At 43.6% G+C, this 24,316-nt stretch overlaps 1 protein-coding gene across 3 annotated transcripts in view; it reads left to right on the top strand.

The window, feature by feature from the left end:
* The window catches only part of LOC137421438 (zinc finger protein ZFPM2), a 125,127-nt gene that overhangs the window by 57,051 nt on the left and 43,760 nt on the right, over positions 1 to 24,316 (top strand). For 2 of the 3 annotated variants that reach the window (XM_068107505.2, XM_078771395.1), the window contains 2 exons: positions 14,941 to 15,083; positions 22,063 to 22,150. In XM_068107505.2, the coding sequence (XP_067963606.2) occupies positions 14,941 to 15,083; positions 22,063 to 22,150 (231 nt within the window). Of the gene's footprint in view, positions 1 to 14,937; positions 15,084 to 22,062; positions 22,151 to 24,316 lie in introns of all 3 variants that reach the window. The other variant, XM_068107506.2, reaches the window with a different exon arrangement.

Below are 24,316 nucleotides of genomic sequence, written 5' to 3'. Positions count from 1 at the left end.
CAGAGCCCTTCTCAATGTCTCTAGCACACAACGGTGCTCGAGGCGATGGCGATGAGGCGGGAACGGAGATGTAGGTAAGGCGGGGACCGTCACGTGGTCCCAGCCAACCCCAATTGGCGGTGGAAAGAGGAATCCCCAAAGATGCTATCCAAACGTGCACCTACACTGTGCAGTCGCGAACCGCACCGTATTCTTCAAAGGCCGCTGTCGCGCACCCACATCCTCGGCAAACCACTGGAGGGCTGGACCAGCGGACGCGACTAATCAAGGGTCCGCGAACGACGCGCGAGGTCCCCGAAATGGCGGTATCTTCTTCCTCGGGTCGCAGCCGCTAGGCGAAGATTCTCCGGAATCTCCCACCTGTACCTGGCTTCACAGGCTTTTCCACGACACCAGCGGTATCAACGATCGCACGAGATTTCTTTCCAGGACTCAAAGTTCCCTCTCCATGGACACTCGACCAAGCTGGGTGCGGAGCTGTTCCCAAATGCCTGGGTTTTTTTCTCCGCCTTCCGCGCTCTTCTTCCTCGCTCCCTTTTGCCTTCCGGGTCACCATCCGATTTCCGGCCACCTTTTACCAGGAGCGCTTTTCAACCTTTTAACCACAATAACCCTTACTGAGAACCAACAAGAATAATACCAACAATAATTATGGCCGAATCCATAACAGCAGCCACCTGCATGACTGAGCAGCCCTTTAAAGGATCAGCTATGCTCATCCCACATGATGAGGGGGCTATAAAAGGTGCCCTCAAATTAGGTTGCCTCACTCAATATGATTGGGAAACCACTCTCAATAGGGTCACCTTCAAAGCGGTAGAAAAAACAAAGAAATTAGAAAATCTAGTTGTTGCTACATGGAATGTAGGTACACCGATGGACAATAACAACCTGATACCTGAGAAGAACTGCACTCGTAGGTAGAGAACTAGCGAGATGTGACATAGACACCGCAGCACTAAGTGAAACCAGATTCTCTGATGCTGGCCACTTAAATGAGCATGGACATGGATATTCTTTCTTTTGGAAAGGTAAACCTGCATCAGAATCCAGATGCCATGGAGTCAGTTTCACAATATGAAACTCTTTGGTAAGCAAAGGAAGTGCCAAAAGACTGATGACTTTATGTTTTCCCCTAAGGAATTCATGCTACGCTTACCCAACACTAATCTCTGAAGATGAGGTAAAGGAGGCCTTGTATGCATCTCTCAGTACAGTTCTCACAAATGTTACCACTGATGCCAAATCATTATTTTGGGTAATTTCTTTGCCATGGTTGGAAAAGACAGCGCCCCACAGAGCAGTGCAATTAACAAAGGAATTAGGAATATCAAATGACAATGGTTTCCTTCTTCTCAGTAAATGTACGGAACACGGAATTCTCATTACCAACACATTAGTTGGACAAAAGAATAAGTACAAGACATCCTGGATTCACCCTTGTTCAAAACATTGGCATCTAATTGACTACGTAATTATCAGGGCCGGAGGCTTTCAGGATATTCTGATAACCAGGAGCGTGCGAGGTGTGGATGACTGTTGGACGGATCTCCATTTGATAAGATCCAAATTACGGCCACGCAGATTGCCCAGAAATGACAAAAACAAAAGGTGTCGAGAAAGAAAATAAGCACTGAACAAGGAGCTGATGCTCTATGTCCCCTGCCTTTTGTGTGTGATTCACACACACACACACACACACACACACACACACACATACACACACACACACACTGCCTATTTAACAAGAAACAAGGCGAGAAGAGCCTCAAATATCATACACAAGCCAAATTACCGAGATGGTTGCCATGGCAAAAAAATCCAGCCAATCACAGCCGTGATCTAATCAGGTTGAGATAACGTCATGAGGAATTGATCTGTATAATATGAACGCTTAATGTTCCACAGTTTTTTTAAACATCACATGCACAAGTCAAGTTACCGAGATGGTTGCCATGGCAACATAATTCAGCCAATCACAACTGTGATCTAATCATGTTGAGATAATGTCATGAGGAGCAGATAATGCAATATGAAAACTAAATGCTCAACAGTTTTTGAAATGTCACGTACACAAAAGTACATGGGCAGATGGTCGGACGGACGGACGGAGCTCATTTTGATGGCCCCCTGTCTTCTTCGACAAAATCTTAAAAATGAAGAAAATATTGTACTTCTGAGAGCTGCTATTGGAGAGAAATCTGAGAGCGTCTTCCAAAAGACGTCTTCTGAGAGCGTCTTCCAAACTTTGCAATATCCCAAATACAGCTGGATCGGTGCAAGAACAATGGCATGCAATCCCAAATTAAAAATTACCCAAATTGGTAGCCCAAATTAAAAAGCAACCTTTTGGAAGCTTGTGAAGAATCAATTGGTTTCATATATACACAAAGAATTAAGTTAAGCACCCCTACACAACGAATTAAGGTAAGCACCCCCTAATATATACCCCCTCGAGCACGTTTGGGACATGTTGGGACGACAAATTGCGAAGATGGTCCCTCCAATAGCCAATCTGGATGAATTGGAACGTGCATTACATCGGGAATGGAACAACCTGCCACAGCAACGCATACGACGGCTTACAGGGTCTATGAGACGTAGGGTTGAGTCAGTGATCCGATCACGTGGGTCCTACACACGTTATTGACGCAAAGATCGCTAGAGGTCTTCTCAGAACAATGACTGTACGTTAGAAAACATAAACGTCATCCACACTGTCCGTGATGGACCTATAGCTCCATACTTAAATTGAGGTGAAAATATGCCTAAAATTCCCAAAAAATTTCACCTTAAATTATTCAGAATAAAATATTGAAAACGGCATGATTGTTATGTTTTTATGTGACCATAATATCACTTCTCCAGAAAATATAGCAATATCATGGGTATATTACACTGTTTTGACGACAACAAACTTGTAATGTGCGAGGTTGTAAAAAAACGGGGGGGGTGCTTAACTTAATTCTTTGTGTATATAAGACAAATCCAGATTGGTTTGATGAAAATGAGAATGTCATCATTTTCCGGAAATGAGTTGCATTCACAGACCGGCAAAACAATATTAGTTCTGAGTCCAAAAGAAAAGTATACTATGATATCCGTTCAGAATTCCTACGACAAATTTGTGACGTCAAAAATAAATGGGAGACAAAGAAAGCCGAAGACATTCAACAGTTTGCAGAGGGTCATTTTTTTTTTTTTTTTTGGATACTGAATCGAGGCTCGTGAAAGAGCTGACATTTATTTCACAAATTTCCCTAACCCTAAATCAACCAGACAAACAAAATATATAAAAAGAGGGAGCGGAAGACAAGATGGGGAGATAAGGGGAAGCACACAAACACAACATTTGAGAGCAGGGAGATGTGTGGGAGGGAGAGGGCCTGGGGGGAGGAGGCGTGGGAAGGGGGGGGGGGGGGAGGGAGAAGTATAAAACACAAGGACACCAAGGACTTCCAGGACAGAAGTTGGTATTTCAAAAAAGTGGATTTGGGGTGAAATTAGCGGGGGTAGAAAAGATCAAGGTTTTGGATGGGGGAAGCTAGGATATGGTGGTGAACAGCTGTTTTAAAGACCTGGAGGGTGGAGTGGGATTGAAGAGAGTGAGGGAGTTTGTTCCAGAGGCGGGAGAAAAGAGCAATGAAGGAGTGAAGGTGAGCAGAAAGCCTAGATTTTGGCAGTTTAACCATAAGAGGGTTGCAGGCAGATCTTGTGCGACCTGTAGGAATATTTGGGGGACAGAGCCCAGAGAGAGCTGGGGGGGCAAGTCCGGAGAGGAGTCGGTAGAAGACGGAAAGACCACCAACCTGCCTGCGGTGAGTAAGTGAAAGGCCCTTGGAGTTAGCTCCATTGCGGGAGATTCCAATGATTCTGAAGATGATGATGATTCCATGACATATTTAGTTTCTTCAACTCCATCAAGCTATCTATGGACCATCTTCTAACATGATAGCCCCAGTTCAATCAACTGACGGAAGTTTCCTTTTAACAGACCAAGGTGGTATCCTCAACAGATGGAAATAGAACGACACTGAAGAGAGCATTCCTCTGTCAGACTAAACAGTTTCTAGATGTATCTTCAAATTTTCTTTGCTGACCACCATGTCTCACTACACCAAATATTAAGTGTGATAGAGCCCAAAATGTTTTATGCAAATGACGTCACTATCACCTTGACCTTTGACATATATAGTCAAATCACATTGACAGCCTCACTTTTTTCCCTTCAGAATCCTCTGGTAAAGTTTGACGAAGATAGGTGAAAGCGTTCGTGACTTATCGCACTCACAGACAAACAAACAAAATGGGTTAGGTGGTAGCCTGACAGGTATGACGAAAATGGAGAGAATCAACAATTGATTGATTAATTGTGTAATTAAAATAAAGAAATAATAATCGTAAAACAATTAATTTCTTAATCAATTGGCTAATAGCATAGCTAAACCACCACTGTTTCATTGGAATCTGTAACTTTTTGAAAATTACGTAATTAATCGAAAAATTAAATAATCAATCGAAAATACCCTTTACAGCTAAATTACTTGGTTACGATTGTGTCCAAATATCAGCTTCCTAGCTCAAAAGGTGCCTGAGATATTTCCCAGACGAGAAAGGAAATAAATAAGTGCTTATCAAATCGATAATAATTAAGTAATTAATCAATTAATTGATTAATCAAAATATATTTTTTAATCTGTTGCTAATGAAGTTATTTTTCACGATTGTACCCAAATTTCACGATTGTACCCTAGCTCAAAGGAGGGCTGAGATATTGCCTGGACAAACGAGAGAACCTTGACCTTTGATCTTTACCTTTGACCGACATAGTCCAAAAACATTGACAGCCTCACTTTTGTCCTTTTACAATCCTCTGGTAAAGTTTAACAAAGATAGGTAAAAGTATTTGCTAGTTATCACACTCACAGACAAACAAACAAACAAAACAGACATTATGTATAAGACAGACCAAACAAGATACAAGACAGAGCAAACAAATAGGGGTGAAAATACAACCTCCGTCCACCTTTGTTGGCGGACGTAACGATCAAGTACAACAGCACGTCAACGCCGATCTGACGTTCCATACACATTTTTCCTGTACCTTGTGACCTATGATGGTGGGGGGGAGGGGTTGTGGGGGGTAGAGTCCCTTTATACAGAGAGTAACGACATGACGATCCGGAAAAATACGGTCACGTGACTCAGGGAGCCATTTTGGAGCCAAATTCGCGTTCGCTTAACTTCTCGCGTTCGCGTGTTATGCAAATACAATCGATTCGACTACCTACGGAAGCCTTAGTTCACTGAAAATGCCGGGTTGTTGTGCATTTGGATGCACAAATAGACATGACGAGGGTTTCAAGATGTACAGATTCCCTTCAGATCCCAATCGACGTAAAATATGGGAGAATAAAGTGAGCCGTGTGGGCTTCGTCTTCAAAGATTTGCGAGGTAGGTCAAGTCACTGTTCAGCCCCGTTCAGAAAGTAAAGTGAATTATTTAACTTTCACCTTATAGAGACTACAAGTAATTCCCGCAACAAGTAGTCAATAGCTGTCATTGTATCATAGTGAAAACCGTTAATTTTTTTGTTTGGAAACATTGGATACTTTGCTTGACGGTACATTGTACTGTATTTTGTATATTTCTATTTAGAAAAAGAACGTTCAGTTCACAATATGCCAACAGTTTGATAATAGCTAGTATTAGGAATCATTTCTAGAGAATGGTTATGAATGGTTATGTTGTAAATTCAACAGGGCTGGACAAAAAGAAGAAGTCTCTGTTTGGCATTATTGTGTATTCGTGCATCTTAAGGAATAGCTTGCCCATGTAGCATATCCACTTACCCTGTATTTGGTCTTGCCATTTTTTTTTTTCAGGGGAACACAAAAGTTCTCAAAAAATTCCACATAATGCAATGAAAGTTTTAATGATTGTGAAGATAAAAAGCAGGAAGTTGCTATTCATATTGGGGTCTCAACCCTCACAAGACCTCTAATTTGTATCGTTCTTCAAAATGGTAGAGATAAATGCTAAAAAAAAAATTCATCACATATTGCAATTTTGACAGCTGGACTACGTTTCATTTATTCTGATTGTACCCGGATCTGTTGCTGAATGTGGTTAACTGATGAAAAGAAAGCTGAAAAGGTTAATTTACAGTATGTGTGCATTGACCGAGAGCCTGTGTGTGTGTGTGTGTGTGTGTGTGTGTGTGTGTGTGTGTGTGTGTGTTTATCCCGTGTGTGTGCATGTGTGTTTTAATGTGTTGATGTTTGTGTGTATGTTTGAGTTTATTGGCTCTGAAAACGCATTAAATTTGTTGCAGTTTGATAATGTTTACATTAAATTCATTTCTTTCAGACAAAACACACGTGTGTTTTAATGCCCCCCCCCCCCCCCCCCCACCCCGCTTTTCCTATCCTCTTAATCGAAGAGGTTAAAGATTATTTTAGGTTACAAGACTACCTTGTCACATAGTATGTTCAAATTCTCTCCAGGCATCGTGAGTAACCCAAATTATTATTGCCAACATCGCGATAATGAGGATTCAGAAATCACCCATTTTGTCACTTCTCATCAACCGCTCATTTTTTCAGACAAACTAATATCCCATTATAGGCAATCTGGAACATAATGGAGCTAATACTCATAGACCGACATCTCGATACAATAAAATAAATAAATAAAAACCATTTACCGTACTCCCTAACCCGCCCCGTGTTTGTGCAGTGGTGCATTGCATTATACACGCATAGCTCATAGTGCACTGTGCATGTGCCGGTTCAGTGGTTCCGCACAATTGGCCCCAAAATGGCGGCGTATTCTCAGTTGTCGTTACTTTCTGTATAAAGGGACTCTAGTGGGGGGACTTCTATTGGGGGGGCAACGTCATGTTCATATATTTACATCTTCAATATTACTTTACGTCTTCAACATTGCCATAGTACTTTGAAGCAATTGATTTCATCACATTTCCTCGGGAGACGTCTACCCTGCCAGGCCGCCTCACTTTGATTGAAGGTGTGAAGGAAGATGTATTTCCACACTGCTCCGATTGTGTGCAAAATGAAAGAATACTACTGCAAGCCATGCGCTGTCTGTACGGGTGAAGAAGATGCCTTCAGCACCATGGAAGTTCTTCACACAGGCTTGATGTTGCAGAATTGTAAACATTTTCAATATCATCATTGAGTATTTGTATCATCGCTGAGTGAGTATTTGCAGTGACTCGGTTTGGCTCGCCAGGCACCTTTAGCCTGCCGTTACTAACGCGGAATCTGTAATTCAAATCGTCTTTTGAACATCATTTTCAGCATTTGGACGCAAGAGGACAATTTTGGGATGGTTAACCATAATTGTTGTGTTCCTGAATGCAAATCGGTCTCATGGAAATATGAGAAATATCCGTGAATGAGATGTGGCGGGTTCGTACCATTTCCTGTTCATGCAAGCTAGTGGCCACAGTGGTTATATACACTAGGTCCTCGGTTAACGTCGTGGTTACGTTCTTGAAAACACGACGTTAAATGGATCAATTTATCTCATAAGAATTCATGTGAATAACAGGGGGGGCGGGGGGGAGGATAGGTTCCCTCGCCCCCATTAAAAGTTGAATAACAGTACTGTAAATAAATGTAAAACTAGATGGTATTCATAGAACACTTCCTCTGCACAGTCAACTTGGTGCGAGCCAGGTCTTCTGTTTTTGAAGGGTTTTTTTCTTTGATCCAATATGGCTGCCAGACCACTTGAGCGATTATATCATAAACTTATATTCTCTAATATAATTGTTGCATAGATCACGTTCAATAAATTTCAAACTGATCAGGCAAAACGTTGTCCCTGTCACATTATGACGTCATCGTTAACAACACCTATTCCCCATGCGGAGTTTTTTGTCCCCCGTCGCACCGCGGAGCGAAAGGGGGACTATGGTTTTCCCCTCCGTCCGTGTGTGCGTCCGTCCGTCCGTGTGTGCGTGCGGACGTGCATGCGTGCGTAAGCGAAGGAATGAATTCTAATTTGGTATGTGGGTGCAACTAGGCATATGGAAGAACCCTATTGAAAATTAGGTCGCCGCGTCAAAATCCAAGATGGCCACCGCCATGTATGTCTGAACATTGTGAGCAGAATATCTTGAAAAATAAATGAACTACTAACTTCTATTCTGGTGTGTGGGTGTATCTAGGCATAAGGAAGAACGCTATTGAAAATTGGGTCGCCACGTCAAAATCCAAGATGGCCGCCTTGCGTCTTCCACTTTGTCAACTCACATCACTTCACCGACGGGGGACCTAGGCGTAATGCTTGTTTTTTTGTTTTGTTTTTTTGGGGTTTTTTTGGATACAAGATCGATGCTCGTGAAAGAGCTAACATTAATCGCACAAAAAGTCAAAACGACACATAAAACACAAAGTAAGGGGAGCGGTAGACAAGATGGGGAGAGAGGGGGAAGGACACAAACACAACATTTCAGAGCAGGGACATTGAGAGAACTGTGGGAGGGAGAGGGCTTGGGGGGAGGTGAGAGAGGTATAAAACATATGGACACTGCAAGCACTTCCAGGAAAGAAGTTGGAATTTCAAAAAAGTGTATCTGGGGTGAATTAGCGGGGGTAGAAAAGATCAAGGTTTTGGATGGGGGAAGATAAGAGATGGTGGTGAACAGCTGTTTTAAAGACCTGGAGGGAGGAGTGGGATTGAAGAGAGTGAGGGAGTTTGTTCCAGAGGTGGGAGAAAAGAGGAATGAAAGACTTGAAGGTGAGCAGAGAGTCTTGATTTTGGCAGTTTCACCAGAAGAGGGTTGCTGGCAGTTCTTGTGCGACCTGTAGGAATGTTTGGGGGACAGAGCTGGAGGAGCTAGGCTGGAGAGGAGTCGGTAGACGACAGAAAGACCACCAACTTGCCTGCGGTGAGGGAGTGAAAGGGCCTCGGAGTTAGCTTCATCACAGGAGATTCCAATGATATTGAAAGCTTTGGTTTCAACAGCGTGAAGCCGAGCTAGGTGTGAGGCAGGAGCACCGGCCCAGAGGGGGGAACAGTATTCCATTGAGCTGCGGATGAAAGCCTTGTATGTGGTGAGGAGCTCTGGTGTGCCAAGGAAGAACTTCGCACGACAGTCAGCGACTGGCTGGCTTTGAAGAACTGCCCAGTCAGCGACTGGCTTTGGAGGCCAGCTTGGAAATATGGTTTTCCCAGGAAAGATCATGGCAGATAGTGAGACCCAAAAGCTTGAGCGACAGAACTTCTTGGAGAGGATTGTTGAGAAAGTAGATGGGAGGGTTTTCCAGTCGGTCTTTTCGGAGAGACATAGTAAGAGTGTGAGATTTGTCTGGATTAAAAGACATGTTCCACTCGTTTGACCAGTCTGTGATTTTGTCCAGGTCTGCAGAGAGTGAGGAGGCTGCAGACTGCCGATCTGAGGGTTGAGATATGGAGCGGCAGAGAGTGGAGTCATCAGCAAAGAGAAAGAGAGGATTTTCCAGAGAGTCAGAGAGATCATTGATGAAGACCAGAAAAAGCACAGAGCCCAGAACACTGCCTTGTCGAGGGGTCAATATATGGTTGAACCCCCAAAAAATTGATACAAAAGGTTTTTCAATGGATTCTGGTACCATTGGGCATGCTAAATAACATACTAAAAATCTAGTAACATCTGACTTCCGGAAAGGGGTCATTTTCAAGATGGCGTCCAAGATGGCCACCAGGAGCTTAAAATGGCCATATCTCAATTATTATTCAACCTAGAAAGGTGGTTTTGGTGTCTAACCCTAGGTTTTAGGGCCCAAGGAATCCAATTGAATCAATAAAATTACCATCAGTTAATTATTTATTGACAAGTCCACGATGGCATCCCAAGGTGACATCCTGATCCACTAAAATGGCTCTGTCGAATAGTAGTCAACCTAGAGAGATATTTTCAGTGTGTATACCTAGGTTTAAGGCACCCAGGAAATCATCAAAATTACTTAAATAAGCACAAAGTAATCAGGTAATCCAGTAAGCCAGGTTTACCAGCCCATTAGGCATTTGCTGTCTTATACAGTTAGTCGCGATTCATCGTCATCCTCCGACTCACCAGCTAATGAACCTAGTGTGTGTTGGGATGGTGATGAATTGGAAAGTGGGGGGGAGTGGAGGCATCTCTTCTACACACCACTACACTGATTGGAAAAGATACTGATCTCCTTGTCTTACTCCTTTACTATGCGCAGGGAGACAGTAAGAGCCTTTATTTCAGATCAGACAAGTCCAAAGCTGATGGCAGTTTTAAAGTGTATGACATCAACCGTCTAAAAGAAATCCTCGGACATGACATGTGTTCTCAGTTGATATTCATCCATGCCATGACTGGTTGTGACACGACTTCTCGGATTTTTGGTGTTGGCAAAAAGACTGCTTTCCAGAAGCTTGTAAAAGGAGACCCTGTCCTTCGGTCTTGTGCCAACACATTCACCATCCCAAACCAGACCACAGAGGTGATCGATGACTTTGGATGCTGAGTAATGGCTATCCTCTTTGGTGGCATGTGCAAAGATTCCCTCGCAACAATGCGATATAACACCTTCAGCAAGAAGGTTGTCTCTGCTTCGTCTTTTGTAACACCCGAACATCTGCCCCCAACTGAATCTGCTACCAAACTTCACTGTCGTAGAGCGTACTACCAGATCGTGGTGTGGATGGGAAAAGAAGAGGATATGGATGCCATGAAATGGGGGTGGAGCCTGCAGGATAATCAGTTTGTCCCACTTATGTCAAGAATGAACGCTGCTCCAGACAGTCTCTTGAAGGTCATTCATTGTAACTGCTCCACTGCCTGCAAGACACTCCGCTGCTCTTGTAGACGATATGGACTACCATGTACTACTGCCTGTGGACCGTGCCAACTTGAAGAATGTGACAATCCACATAACAAGTTTCTTCCAGAGGAGTCGGAGGATGACGATGAATAGCGACTAACTGTATAAGACAACAAATGCCTAATGGGCTGGTAAACCTGGCTTACTAGATTACCTGATTACTTTGTGCTTATTTAAGTAATTTTGATGATTTCCTGGGTGCCTTAAACCTTGGTATACACACTGAAAAAATCTCTCTAGGTTGTCTACTATTCGACAGAGCCATTTTAGTGGATCAGGATGTCACCTTGGGATGCCATCTTGGACTTGTCAATAAATAATGAACTGATGGTAATTTTATTGATTCAATTGGATTGCTTGGGCCCTAAGACCTAGGGTTAGACACCAAAACCACCTTTCTAGGTTGAATAATAATTGAGATATGGCCATTTTAAGCTCCCGGCGGCCATCTTGTACGCCATCTTGAAAATGACCCCTTTCCGGAAGTCAGATGTTACTAGATTTTTAGTATGTTATTTAGCATACCCAATGGTACCAGAATCCATTGAAAAACCTTTTGTATCAATATTTTGGGGGTTAGGTGAGTTTTTTTCGTATATTTGTTGGAACCCATCTGTGGATCTGTCCCATCGGCCGATGGGTCTGACCCGTTTGGCGACCCATCTGTGGATGCACGAGAAATGACAATGCAGACCCATCGGCCGATGGGTCTGCGCCATCTGCGGATGTGTTGTTCACCTTGAAGGAATGTGTATGCATCAATGGTGGTTGAGTTAACCTAACCCTAACCCTAACCCTAACCCTAACCCTAACCACCCTAACCCTAACCCTAACCCTAACAACCCTAACAACTAACCCTAACCCTAACCCTAACAACCCTAACAACTAACCCTAACCCTAACCCTAACAACCCTAACCCACATGTTAGGGTTAGTTGTTAGGGTTAGGGTTAGGGTTGTTAGGGTTAGGGTTAGGGTTAGGGTTAGGGTTGTTAGGGTTAGGTTAGGGTTAGGGTTAACCAACCCTAACACCCACAACCTAACAACCCTAACCCTAACAACCCTAACTAACACATCCGCAGATGGCGCAGACCCATCGGCCGATGGGTCTGCATTGTCATTTCTCGTGCATCCACAGATGGGTCGCCAAACGGGTCAGACCCATCGGCCGATGGGACCGATCCACAGATGGGTTCCAACATATTGACCCTACTATTGGGGAACTCCAGCCAGAACAGGAGGGGGAGATGAGAGAAATCCATTCAGGGCCACACGTTGACTATGACCAGAGAGGAAGTCCGCAAGCTGAATTATGATGTTGTTGAATTATGATGTCATAATTAATGTACCGATGACATCATCATTAACATATCATATTCCCCATTGGGAGTACTTCACAATGAGCCCTTGTTTCAATTCTTTCCATTGAGCTATTTCAGAGATATAGCGGTGTAACGTTTTTCCAATATGGCGTCCGTACCACATGACCTATGACATGATTATGAATATTACTTCTGCAGGCAGTGGCGCTCCTACGGTAAAAATTTGTGTCAATCGGACCAACGGTTGCTGAGAAAATGAATTATAAAAATGCAGACACGCCACACGTACACCACACGTACACATGTACGCAAATGAATGCCGAACCCTACTTTTCCCTTCGCGAGGGCAGTGTAATAAACAACAGAAAAAAATCACCCTTTAGTACAAGTAATAATCTACTGGTGGAGGTGGAGCATGGGATTGTGTCAAGTCACTGAGACCTGAAGGGTTCCCACCCTGCCCCCAGCTGTCTGGGTGGTTCATCTAAGGCTGTGTGTGCTCCCTCCTCCTCCCCTGGTTGCTGTGACGTGAAAGCTTCTGCTGGCTTGTGAGATGACCATTTTCCTCCCTCCTGAAAAAAGCATCAATGATTGACCGCTTGCTGCTCTGCCTCTTCTTTCCTTTATAAATTTCATAGTAGCACCAAAGAACTTCCATGACATTTCAATAATCGACGATGTAATAGCGAGTTATAGGTAAATAATCGCAATGTTCTTTTTTTTTTTTCTTTTTTTTTTTTGTATACGGAATCGAGGCTCGTGAAAGAGCTAACATTTACTTCACAAACAAATCAACCAGACAAACAAAATATATAAAAAGAGGGAGCGGAAGACAAGAGAAGGGGAAGCACACAAACACTTGAGAGCACACAACATTTAAGAGCAGGGAGATGTGTGGGAGGGAGAGGGCTTGTGGGGAGGAGGCGTGGGAAGGGGGGGGGGGGGTGAGAAGTATAAAACACAAGGACTTCCAGGACAGAAGTTGGTATTTCAAAAAAGTGGAATTGGGGTGAAATTAGCGGGGATAGAAAAGATCAAGGTTTTGGATGGGGGAAGATAAGAGATGGTGGTGAACAGCTGTTTTAAAGACCTGGAGGGTGGAGTGGGATTGAAGAGAGTGAGGGAGTTTGTTCCAGAGGCGGGAGAAAAGAGGAATGAAGGAGTGAAGGTGAGCAGAGAGTCTTGATTTTGGCAGTTTGACCATAAGAGGGTTGCAGGCAGATCTTGTGCGACCTGTAGGAATATTTGCGGGACAGAGCCCAGAGAGAGCTGGGGGGCAAGGCCGGAGAGGAGTCGGTAGAAGACGGAAAGACCACCAACCTGCCTGCGGTGAATGAGTGAAAGGCCCTCGGAGTTAGCTTCATCGCGGGAGATTCCAATGATTCTGAACGCTTTGGTTTCAACAGCGTGAAGACGAGCTAGGTGTGAAGCAGGAGCTAGGTGTGAGGCAGGAGGCTGTGAAGCCTTCGTGTCTAATTGGCATAGACATCCGTTGCCATCCATGGGGAGGAGGAAATGCCCCGCTGATTACAGTGAGAAAAGTTTCGCCATTGTTATGACGTCGCTGGTACCCAGAGTATCCAGGGGAGTGACGGTAGGGAGGAAGTGATGGCAGTGACGGTACTTTCCACAAGCTCAGTGGCTGTGTTCAGTGTTTGTCTCGTCAATATGTATGTGTATGTCTGTCTGTGTGTGTCAGCTCTGTTGTGAGCCTTAGTCCCGGTATTTAAAAAAAAAAAAAAGTGTTCCAATTATTATTCAGGGTACTCTATATATCCACATACATGCATTATGCTCCAATATGTATTTTTTGATATTCCAAGAATGAGGAATGCTGAGATGATAAAAAAATATATACACAGTAAGGGTGCATTGATGTTACTTGTCAAGAGCCAATCACAGTACAGCAAGCCTCATATAGCCAATCAGCAGTGTCTCACGACTTGATGCCAAGCCATGCGGAGCATATTAGTTCACGTTGACTTTGGGAATTTTTCGATGTGAATAATGAAAATGTTTTTGTCCAGATCCATTAATTTTGACCATTTACTGCCTGGGCCCTTAGTGATTAATATGATACCGTTTTCAACTTTGCGTGACCTGTGGTTTGGGAGGAGATGCAAAGATGACACACAGGCACTGGATCTTGTTAATAGAGGTATATGGCGCAGAGGAAGTACACTTACCTTTGGACTTTCTAGTCTGGATTGGAATCTCGGCTTGACCTGCGGTGTTACATCACTGATTGTGCCGTCCCCTTGGATGGACATTAACGTGAAAGATTCCATATTGTCATTCATAAAGAGGAGGTGAGTTATCACTGGCACCCTGAACAAATTCCAAATACAGTACCTACGACCTTCAGTCAATCATCAGGCTTGGCCAGCCAGTTCGTGAATGACTTTCTGCCAGAAGCCCTCCCTGGCTGACCCCACAATTAGGTGAGAATTGGAGCCGTTAAAGAAGTAGTGGATGGTAGTTTATTATTCTGCTTTGAAAAATTATTGATTAATCACATGTACAGCCATTATTTTAACCTACTATCTTCTCAAGTAACTTTCTTTGTTTCCTCATATTTTCAGTTACTGCATGATCCAAAGTTTTCCATCCAAACAAAGAATAACATACAAATTTTGCCTTTTTATTTTACAAAAGGCAAAGTCAGAAAAACCTTTGTGGAACTAAGATATAGATACTTGTATATCAGTAGTTGCACACAACTAATCACTTGTTTCTCTTTCAAACCAGCAGGTGGTGAAGACGTAGAGGTTAGTTTAGCATCTGGAGCCGTGGCAAAACGACAACTCCTTGCAGGTGTCACTTTGGGCCCTTTTCTTGGAGCTCTCAAGGAGAAAAAGAAACACAGCGGAGATATGAGTGATGGTGATGGGATGGTAAGAAAATTGTTTTATAAACTGAAAAGAAGATTAATTAAAGAATGGTTTCTGTCTATATTCCATATTTATTATATGATAGGCTAATTCTATCTGTCTGTCTGTCTGATCCTGAAACACGGAAATGCTCATCGGAGAGAAAAAATTTTTTTTAAAGTAAACATTGCTTCAAATGAATCCAAACCACCGGGAAATTTTTCATTTTTTTCAATCAGACAAAAATGAACCCGGGGGGTGTATAGGCAACAGACCGCTGCCTTGATCACTCCAAAAAAAAAAAATTAGTTGCTGATAATAAATATATATAACCTCCCATTTTTGAGCTCTTTCAACCAGCGCAAGAATAAAAGGTTGTTTTTTTTATCGTGTTATTTTTACCATGGCCTGCTGGAGTGCTGGTATGTAATGATTATGTATAAACTCAAATAATTAATTGGGAGGTTTTTATAATGCAACAAGCAAACCCTTCCAAAGGCATCGATGGTAATTATAGAAGTATATATGTAGTGGGTGAGACCGACAATTTTTTCCCACACCATCCCTACATAAAGAGTGGATGCGCAATCTCTGATAAATTGGGTCTTCCATAAGACAGTTATGACAATATTTAGAAGGTTGATGAAGTATTTTCTGCTTTATTAGCCCGTGCCGTGCACAGCAGGAGATGGAGTTTTGTAATCACTTCTGTCTGTCTGTGGTGTGTGTGGGTGTGTGTGTTTGTGTCCGGGCCGTAACTTTTTTTACCATTTGAGTTTTGTCATAAAATTTTCACCAAAGATTTATTATGATAATATGAATGAATGAATGATCGTTTTAAGGCCATTTTTCCCCGCTAGAGCGGGGGTTAGCCTTGCGGGCCCCATGACAATCATGGCGCCCTGTTTGAGGCAATGTTTTTATGGCCGGATGCCCTTCCTGACGCCAACCCTTGGTCACGCTCTTACGATGCGCAGGGATACGGTGTACCTATTCTAAATCGGGATACCCCAGCAAGCTGGAATGATCTGGAATGATGATCCAGATCACTTGCTGGAATGATCATTCGTCCCAGCAAGCTGGTACTCAAATTTGCCGACCTCGGAAGGATGACAGGCTGAGTCAACCCCCCTGGCGTTAATTCAGCGATCGACCGGGATTCGAACCCAGGATCCTAGGATCCCAAGCCAGCACCCTAACCGCTAAGCCAACACCAGGCTCATATGATAATATCTCCACCTTTAGAGGCCATTTTTCCCCGCTAGCGGGGGTTGGCCTTTTTCGGGCACCGTGGTTGTTGTTGTTTTTTTGGTCCCCTTTTTGAAGCAATGTTTTACGGCCGGATGCCCTTCCTGCCGCCAACCCTGTTTGTCACCTTCTACGACAAACAGGGAATTACCAGTGAACTGGTACTCAATTAGCCGACCTCGGAAGGATGACAGGCTGAGTCAACCCCCCTGGCGTTAATTCAGTGATCGACCGGGATTCGAACCCAGGATCCTAGGATCCTAAGCTGGCACCCTAACCGCTAAGCCAACGCCAGGCGCTAAGCCAACGCTAAGCCAACGCCATCTCCATATGATAATATGGAGAAGGCAAATTAATAAAGGTCAAAGGTCTGTCAATTGTCAATTCTCATTTGATTGACCTGAAATTTTAAGAATTTACATATTGCGTCGCTGAATTGGTTCACCAATCAAAAGCTACAAGGCAATTTTTTTTAGGTAAAAAGGTCAAAGGTCAAGGTTGCATAAAATCACCAATTTTCACTCGATTCACCTGAAATTTTAAGAATTTGCAATTTGGATCACAGAATTGGTTCACCAATAAAAAGCTAGAAGCTGATTATTTTTTTAGATCGAAAGATCAATGGTCAAGGTTCCAAAAAATCATCAATTTTCATTTTGTATTTTTTTAAAAACTGTTTTCGTTATTTTGAGCACATGGAAGAAGAATACGTCTGAATACAAATGGACGTGGACAGGCTTTGCATTTTCAGATGCTTTCTAGTTTTGTTTGGTTTTTATTCATGAACATCCTAATATTAGTGAACATATTCAATGCACAAATAAACATCCTAATGTAACAATATAAAACCAGATATCTGCAGTCACAAAACAATCGCCAAAGGTAAACCTCTTACGCCTGTGATCCAATGATGGCAATATTATTTTTGGACCACCATATGAACTTCACCTTCAACATTTATTGATAGAGTGTAAATTAAGAAAATGTGTCCCCATCTATAATAATAAATGTCAGTGTGTGTCAGTCAGTCAGTGTGTGTGCCCCCTCTATAACTCCAAAACCATGAAACCTTGTGACCTGGAACTTGCATGACGCATGTATTCTCAAGGAACTCCAAAAAAGTGTTGAATGAAAACTCGATATTTGTGTAAATTCAAACACCCTTTTGAAGATAATTAAGGTGGTGCTCATCATGAAAAATAAAACAGGCTTATCCTTGGTCAGCCTGCTCTGCCTCGCCAGGGGTCTTAAGCTGCTATATAAAATGCAAACAGCGTGCTCCTCCTATAAATTAATAAATTGCGATAAATTAATTCATCATTACCGAGATAATTTCCGGCTTTGTGCAACATGAGTCGCGAATGCAGCAATTGACTCGCTGTGAGCAGAGTGGATCACGATCGCATGTTTTACAAATTTTTAATGAATAGCTTTTCCGTGTTAGGTAGAGGGGAAAGTAGAGTTGGTGGAGATCGAGGAGGAGGAGGTGCAGCCAACTTTGAAAATGAAGAAGAAGGGAAGAGTGCCAGGCATTGATGAGGTGTGTACTGAGATGACCATTGCAGTGTGAGCAGTCAGTCAGTTGGACGAAGAGGCTGTTGAATGTATAACTGTATGTACAAGAGAGGGTTTGGTTCCAGAGGATTGGAGGACAGGGTTAATTGTGCCGATATGGAGGGAAGGGCGATGTTCAAGATCCGGGGAAGTACAGGGGCATTACGCTCACAAGTCATGTCATGGTGCTGGAGAGGATTCTGAACGGGAGGATAAGGAAGAGTGTGGAGATTGAGATCAGAGAAGAGCAGCAGGGGTTTAGAAAGGGTAGCGGATGACAGATGGGATGATAATGTTGAGACAGCTAGTGGAGAAGAGTTTGGAGGTGCAAGGTAAAATAGCATTGGGATTTGTGGATCTGGAAAAGGCCTACGACACTGTTCCGAAAGAGATGTGGATGGTGACACTGAGATGGATGAGAGTGACAGAAGCAGAAGTTAGGTTGATGGAAGGGATGTACAAGGGAACTACAGGAAGAGTTTTGGTTGGTACTAGGATGTCCAGAGGAGTACAGTGTCAGCATCGGCTTAAGCCAGGGAAGTGCTCTCAGCCCACTCATTGTTTGTCATGGTGATGGAGATGGTAAGCAGGAATGTGAACATGAAGGATATTCTGGGAGGATATTATATGAGGATGATCTGGTTGTTGTGGTGGAGAGTAGGTGGGAGATGCAGGAAGTACTGGTGGAGTAGAAGGAGGAATTTTGGAAGTATGGGCTGAAGATGAGTATTGAGAATACTGAGGTGATGTGGGTCGGGCAGTAGAGGGAATAAATTAATATCAGGCTAGAGGAGAAGGAGACCAGACAAGGAAATAGGTTTGAATATCTGGGGGGAACAGTGACTGGGGATGGTAAGTCAGAGGCAGAGGTGCGGAGGAGGATTCAGGTGGGTGTGAATGTGTGGAGGAGGGTGAAGGGAATGATGGCAGACAGAAATATATTAAGGAGATTGAAAGGAAAGGTTCTGATGCCGTTCGTAACACCAGACTACCTTTACAGTCTGTAAATGGTGCCACTGAGAGAGAGACAAAACCAGAGGCTGCAGGTTTGCAGGAACAACTGGGTCAGGTCAGGAGGATTGTGGGGGTGAAGAGGGTGAATAGAAGGAGAATGAATGAATTGAGGGTGGAGATTGGTGTGCAGATGAGCTTGACGGGGGAGATTGGTGAAATGCTGGCTGAGATGGGCTCGACATTTGGTGCAGATGGGGGGGGGGGGGGGGCAGAGAAAATGTCAAAGAGATCGGACAGGTTGAGGGAGCAAGGCAGAAAGAAAAGAGGTAGATTGTGGTTGAGATGTGAGGATTTTGTTAAGAGGAATAACAGTAAGGCGGGGATGGTTGGAGAGTGATGAGAGTTAGCTGAGGACAGAGGGAAGCGGAGGAATATCGTGGTCAAGGCAGGGCAGAAGCTTGGTGCCATTGGACCTCACCCCCTTGTACAGAGAAGAGGAGGAGAAGAAGTAGAAGCTTCTTCCACTTAAAAGGTTACTTAATGACTCTTACAAGTCGAGTCTTGGCATGAGGTCCTTTACCCAAATTAACACTAACATGTGAAAGTGGGCCAAAGGCCCAAGGGTTTGCTTTCACTTTATAAATTTATCTTGCTTTCCTTTTTATTTATACGTGTTGAGGCCTGAGTCGTAGTGATTGATCTTGTGACTGAAACTGCAAATTCCCCTTGTGACGCTGGTTATCCCAGTCCTCCGGGCCGGGTAATCAGCTGTTGCATCCACAAAACTCAACATCATGAAAATCGGAGAAGAATTAGTCAAGTTGTGATCAAAAGGGTGTTTTTAGTAAATTAGGCCACAATCCGAAAAAAAAGTATGTCAAGGACACAACAAAGGACACAAATATCAGGTGCACAACTTCAGTGCAGGTACACCATTATGATGCAAGAACATCTTGGAAGACCAAGCGGTCTTTGAGATTCTACATCGGCAAAATTGAGCATTGCTCAATTTATTTTTGAAAAATATTTGGGGAAAAAAAATTGAAAACATTTTTTTTCCAGACTGCCGTTTGACCTTGACCTTGACCTTTAACCCTGAGGGGTATGATGTAAATTAAGCATACATGTGACTTGCTCTATGCTATCTAGAGAGGGCAATATCGTTCCAATCAGATAAACTGTAGTCGAGTTGTCGTGAAACCTGTTAAGATTCTTAAAATTAGCTCATAACCTTAAAATTAGGTCATGGTCAAAAAAGTTATGCCATCCCTGTATGCTTTTTATTCCCATTATTGATGCAAAATTTCATTCCAAAATCACAGCCAGATTTAAGATACAGCTCAAACATTGGCAGAAAAAAATCTGAAAGGGTAATTTAGTACCATACGGGTTCCAAGAAACTCTGGGGTACCATTAAAAATTGGGGCACTAATTGTCGAAAAACAAACCCTACAACAGGTATAAGTCTCTCCTTATCTTGTAGGGCAGGGGTCAGCAACCTATGGCTCACAAGCCATATATGGCTCTTCTATGACTCCAATGTGGCTCACAGAGCCTCCAAATTTATCGGTGCAAATGCACATATACAAATCAAATAAACAGGCCTATTACTTCATTCAAAATATTACGATATTTGTTTATAAAACGTAAAATGACCATGTGTTGTATTTTGTGGTGTATATTAATTTATTTTAGATCCACCTACCATCCCACCTGCTTATCTTGTTGTTGTTGTTGTTGTTTATTGCCACCAGACCTGTCCCAGAGGCTTATCTCTGGCCTGTCCTGCAAGAGCAGGCCTTGTGGCATGGAGACAGATATTATTGTTGCCCGAGTCTGTAATTTAATTGAATTTTAATTCGTCAAGATATCTTTCAATCAGTCCGTGTCTCTAAGAATGGAATTAGCAAAGATGCACAACTGGGATGTGTTCAGCTACCAAGCAGCTAGCTAGCGCTTGCCAAGCCAACCGTTCCTTATCATCGGTTTCGAATGGAGTGCTTGCTTGAGTACTTAAGCCACTTGGCGAGCGCTCCAAAATAAACTTAGTAGCTGAACACTCCCCTGGGGCATGTTCCATTACCAATAAGCTTGGAGAGCACAAAAAGGTTGCTGACCCCTGCTATAGAGGGGGGGGGGGGGACTTAATTGTTGACCTCATTTTTTTCCTGCCAAACATGGGTGATAATTAAATGTATTTTGACTCCTCTCCATTGCATTCTTGACGCAATCCACAAAGATTACTGATTCCTGCAAACGTAGGATGATAACGCTTTGTGGAAAGATTAAACACATTTTATTCTGATGATTGATAACACCTCAGTATATATAAAAAAATAACCACCTTTAGAGGCCATTTTTCCCCGCAAGCGGGGGTTGGCCTTTTTCGGGAACCGTGGTTGTTGTTTTTTGGTCCCCTTTTTGAAGCAATGTTTTACCGCCGGATGCCCTTCCTGACGCCAACCCTTTTTGCCACCTTTAACGACAAACAGGGAATTACCAGTGAACTGGTACTCAATTTGCCGACCTCGGAAGGATGACAGGCTGAGTCAACCCCCCTGGCGTTAATTCAGCGATCGACCGGGATTCGAACCCAGGATCCTAGGATCCTAAGCCGGCACCCTAGCCGCTAGCCCAACACCAGGGTTTCGCTAGCCCAACACCTGTATCTCAGTGCTATCTGAAATAAGCTATCGATTGTGGGTATTAAAAAAACCACCTTTAGAGGCCATTTTTCCCCGCAAGCGGGGGTTGGCCTTTTTCGGGGACCGTGGTTGTTGTTGTTTTTCGGTCCCCTTTTTGAAGCAATGTTTTACGGCCGGATGCCCTTCCTGCCGCCAACCCTTTTGTCGTAAGCAAACGTAGGATGATAACGCTTTGTGGAGAGATTAAACACATTTTATTCTGGTGATTGATAACACCTCAGTGCTATCTGAAATAAGCTATCGATTGTGGGTATATGCAGTTTTATTTCATTTTGTACAATTTAACTTGTGGATTGCTTTTATGGGTGGCCTTCACTATGCAATACAATGATGTGAGAATAACAATTTGTGTACGTCTTTTGAAACGTGTATTGTAAACATGGTGAACATCAATCAGAACATCAGAATCAGAAGGTGAACATCATGTGGGATTTCTTACTTGCTTCATGTTGTCACAGATCGCAAATTGCTTAGCCAAACAAATGTTGCAAATATGAAGAGATGTAAGTTTGCTTTATATCAGCTTCCTTACCCTGTCACAGGTGCTGACGCATCTATCAAGGGCCTGCTGGTTGCAGCATTTATCACTAGGCCACATGGATGACAACAACTGCATTGTGTTTGCAAAAGGTAGGTTGCCACCGAATGGTACTCCGTGAGTAATGGCACCCTGAGACAGCCTGATATGTGTATCTACATAAGCTTCAGGAATAGCTGGAAAGGAAAAGCAGATGCAGAGGGTAAACATGATCAGAAGTTTCCAGTAATCATCATGGAACCTTGGTTCATTTTTCAGGTCATACATGGTCAAGAAGGTAAAATGTTACAGTCATGCGTCTTCAAGCACATGACTCTAAAGGCAATAGGTTAATTTTTTTCTTTCAAAGAAAATTCCAAAAAAATCTCGTATTAACAAGCATTTTTGAGTAGAAATGAACAACAGTCCGCAGGTGAAGTTGGTGATGCATCTGCATTATGGCATTATCACATAAATACATGCATTCCACAACGTTCTTCCGGATACTCTGATTTGTTTGTCAACTAAAATTCACAATGCTCTCTAAGGGGTGTTGCAAAACATTTTACCTTTTTTTCCCCTGAGAACCCGTTACGGTTGTGCACGCATTCGGAGGAAAAAAAGGTAAAATGTTTTTCAACACCCCTTACACCTATAACTGCATTTCCACATGTTTGGCCCACTTAAAGATCCATCGAATTTGTCTCAATCCCATGCTTGAATCAAATATATATATACAGTATATGTATATGCGGGGAACCGCCTGACACCAATTGTTGTGGATCCGGGGGTCAGCGCTCCCCTTACCAAGGGGGGGGTTAATCCCCTTGTCTTTTAAACTGGCCGATCCCCCAGCCCTGGAAGTTATAACGCTCCTCCGCGGTCGAGATTGGCCAGGGTGATTGGTCAAGATGGATTCCCAAATACTTGCATGCCAATCCCTCCGCGAAGCAGGGAAATAACTCCCGCTCGAACCACGGACAGGTGGAAATTGCCGAGCGGTTTAGCAATCCGTGAATCGAGCCGTTAGCAAAAAGACTAACCCGATTCTGAGCGGTTCTAATCGTACCACGTATACTCAATTGAGAAATCACTAAAACGATCGGATGGAGAGGAAACGAAAAGGTAGGAAGAACAGAGATTTATTAATTACGTACAAAAACCCGAAGAGGAAATGAAAGAAGGGCATGTACAAGAAGAAGAGCAAAAGGACACAGGGCAAGCTTACACAGTCTTAATTAACACGCCCAGGACCATACAAACAGACTTACACGAAAGGGGAATGGCAGGAAGGAGAAGGGTCCAGGCAGATGGTCGGGGAGGAAGGTCCAGGCCGATGGTAGGCGTCGAGATCCGGCTCCAGGTTCACTCGAGTCAGGCTCCGGGTGTTGACACGTACAGCAGCGAGCGTGTACTGTTGGCACGCGGTCGGACCTTATACGTGGCGGGGGGGGGGGGGGGTAGGGGGGGGTAGTCCTTCGCACGGCCGTATGCGCGGTTCAATACAATCGATGATGCAATCTCGCCCAACCCAGTCCGTGCCCTCTCTCTCCTCTCTCCTCTTGGGCTTCTCTCAACAACCGCACTTCTCTCTCTTCTTGGGCTTCTCTCAACAACTGCACTACTCTCTCTTCTTGTGTAAAGGCGCCGCGCTTGCACTTATATAGCCTGCGTAGAAATCAAGCCGCCTTCATAGGGCTACGCCCACTAGCGAGCTTACCTCAGCCCTGGTTGGTCGGCGAGGGCTCGCTGGCTCCACCTTTGATGAGGAGTCGACAGGGGGGGGGGGGGGTGAACGCCTCCTCCCCGCGCTCCGCCCTTCTTCGCCAGCCTGACCGCGTGTGCAATGGCGTTTGATGCAGCGAACGCTGCCAGCAAGCAAGCGCTAAGGCGGCTGCGACTGGCAAAGGCGCGGACCAATTTGGAGAGAGGCAAGCCGCAAAATGAACGGGATGAAAAGGGGCCTATGTTATTTGATTAATGCAACGCAGAGTCAAACTATTGGAAACAGAGCCTTACCTGAAACACATACGAATGAAATAACTGAAGAAGTTCCTATGGTATCCTACGTGTTGCAATATGGACTAACTAGGGTGCGACCTTTGACCTTTGGAAAATGGGGATATTTACAGGGAATTATTTACAAGGCTTATTATTTTACAAAATGAAGGTTCTAAAAACCGCAACAATATACAGTCACGTGAAAAAGTAAGTACACCCCATGTAAAGTTTTGACTTTTTCAACATATTTCAACATACAGCTATTTGATCTTAATTTC

This window comes from Myxine glutinosa, chromosome 2 (assembly GCF_964187855.1).
Source record: "Myxine glutinosa chromosome 2, kmMyxGlut1.1, whole genome shotgun sequence".
Classification (NCBI taxonomy): domain Eukaryota; kingdom Metazoa; phylum Chordata; class Myxini; order Myxiniformes; family Myxinidae; genus Myxine; species Myxine glutinosa.
The sequence above is the reverse complement of the archived record's forward strand: the minus strand, read 5'-3'. Positions and strand labels throughout refer to the sequence as shown.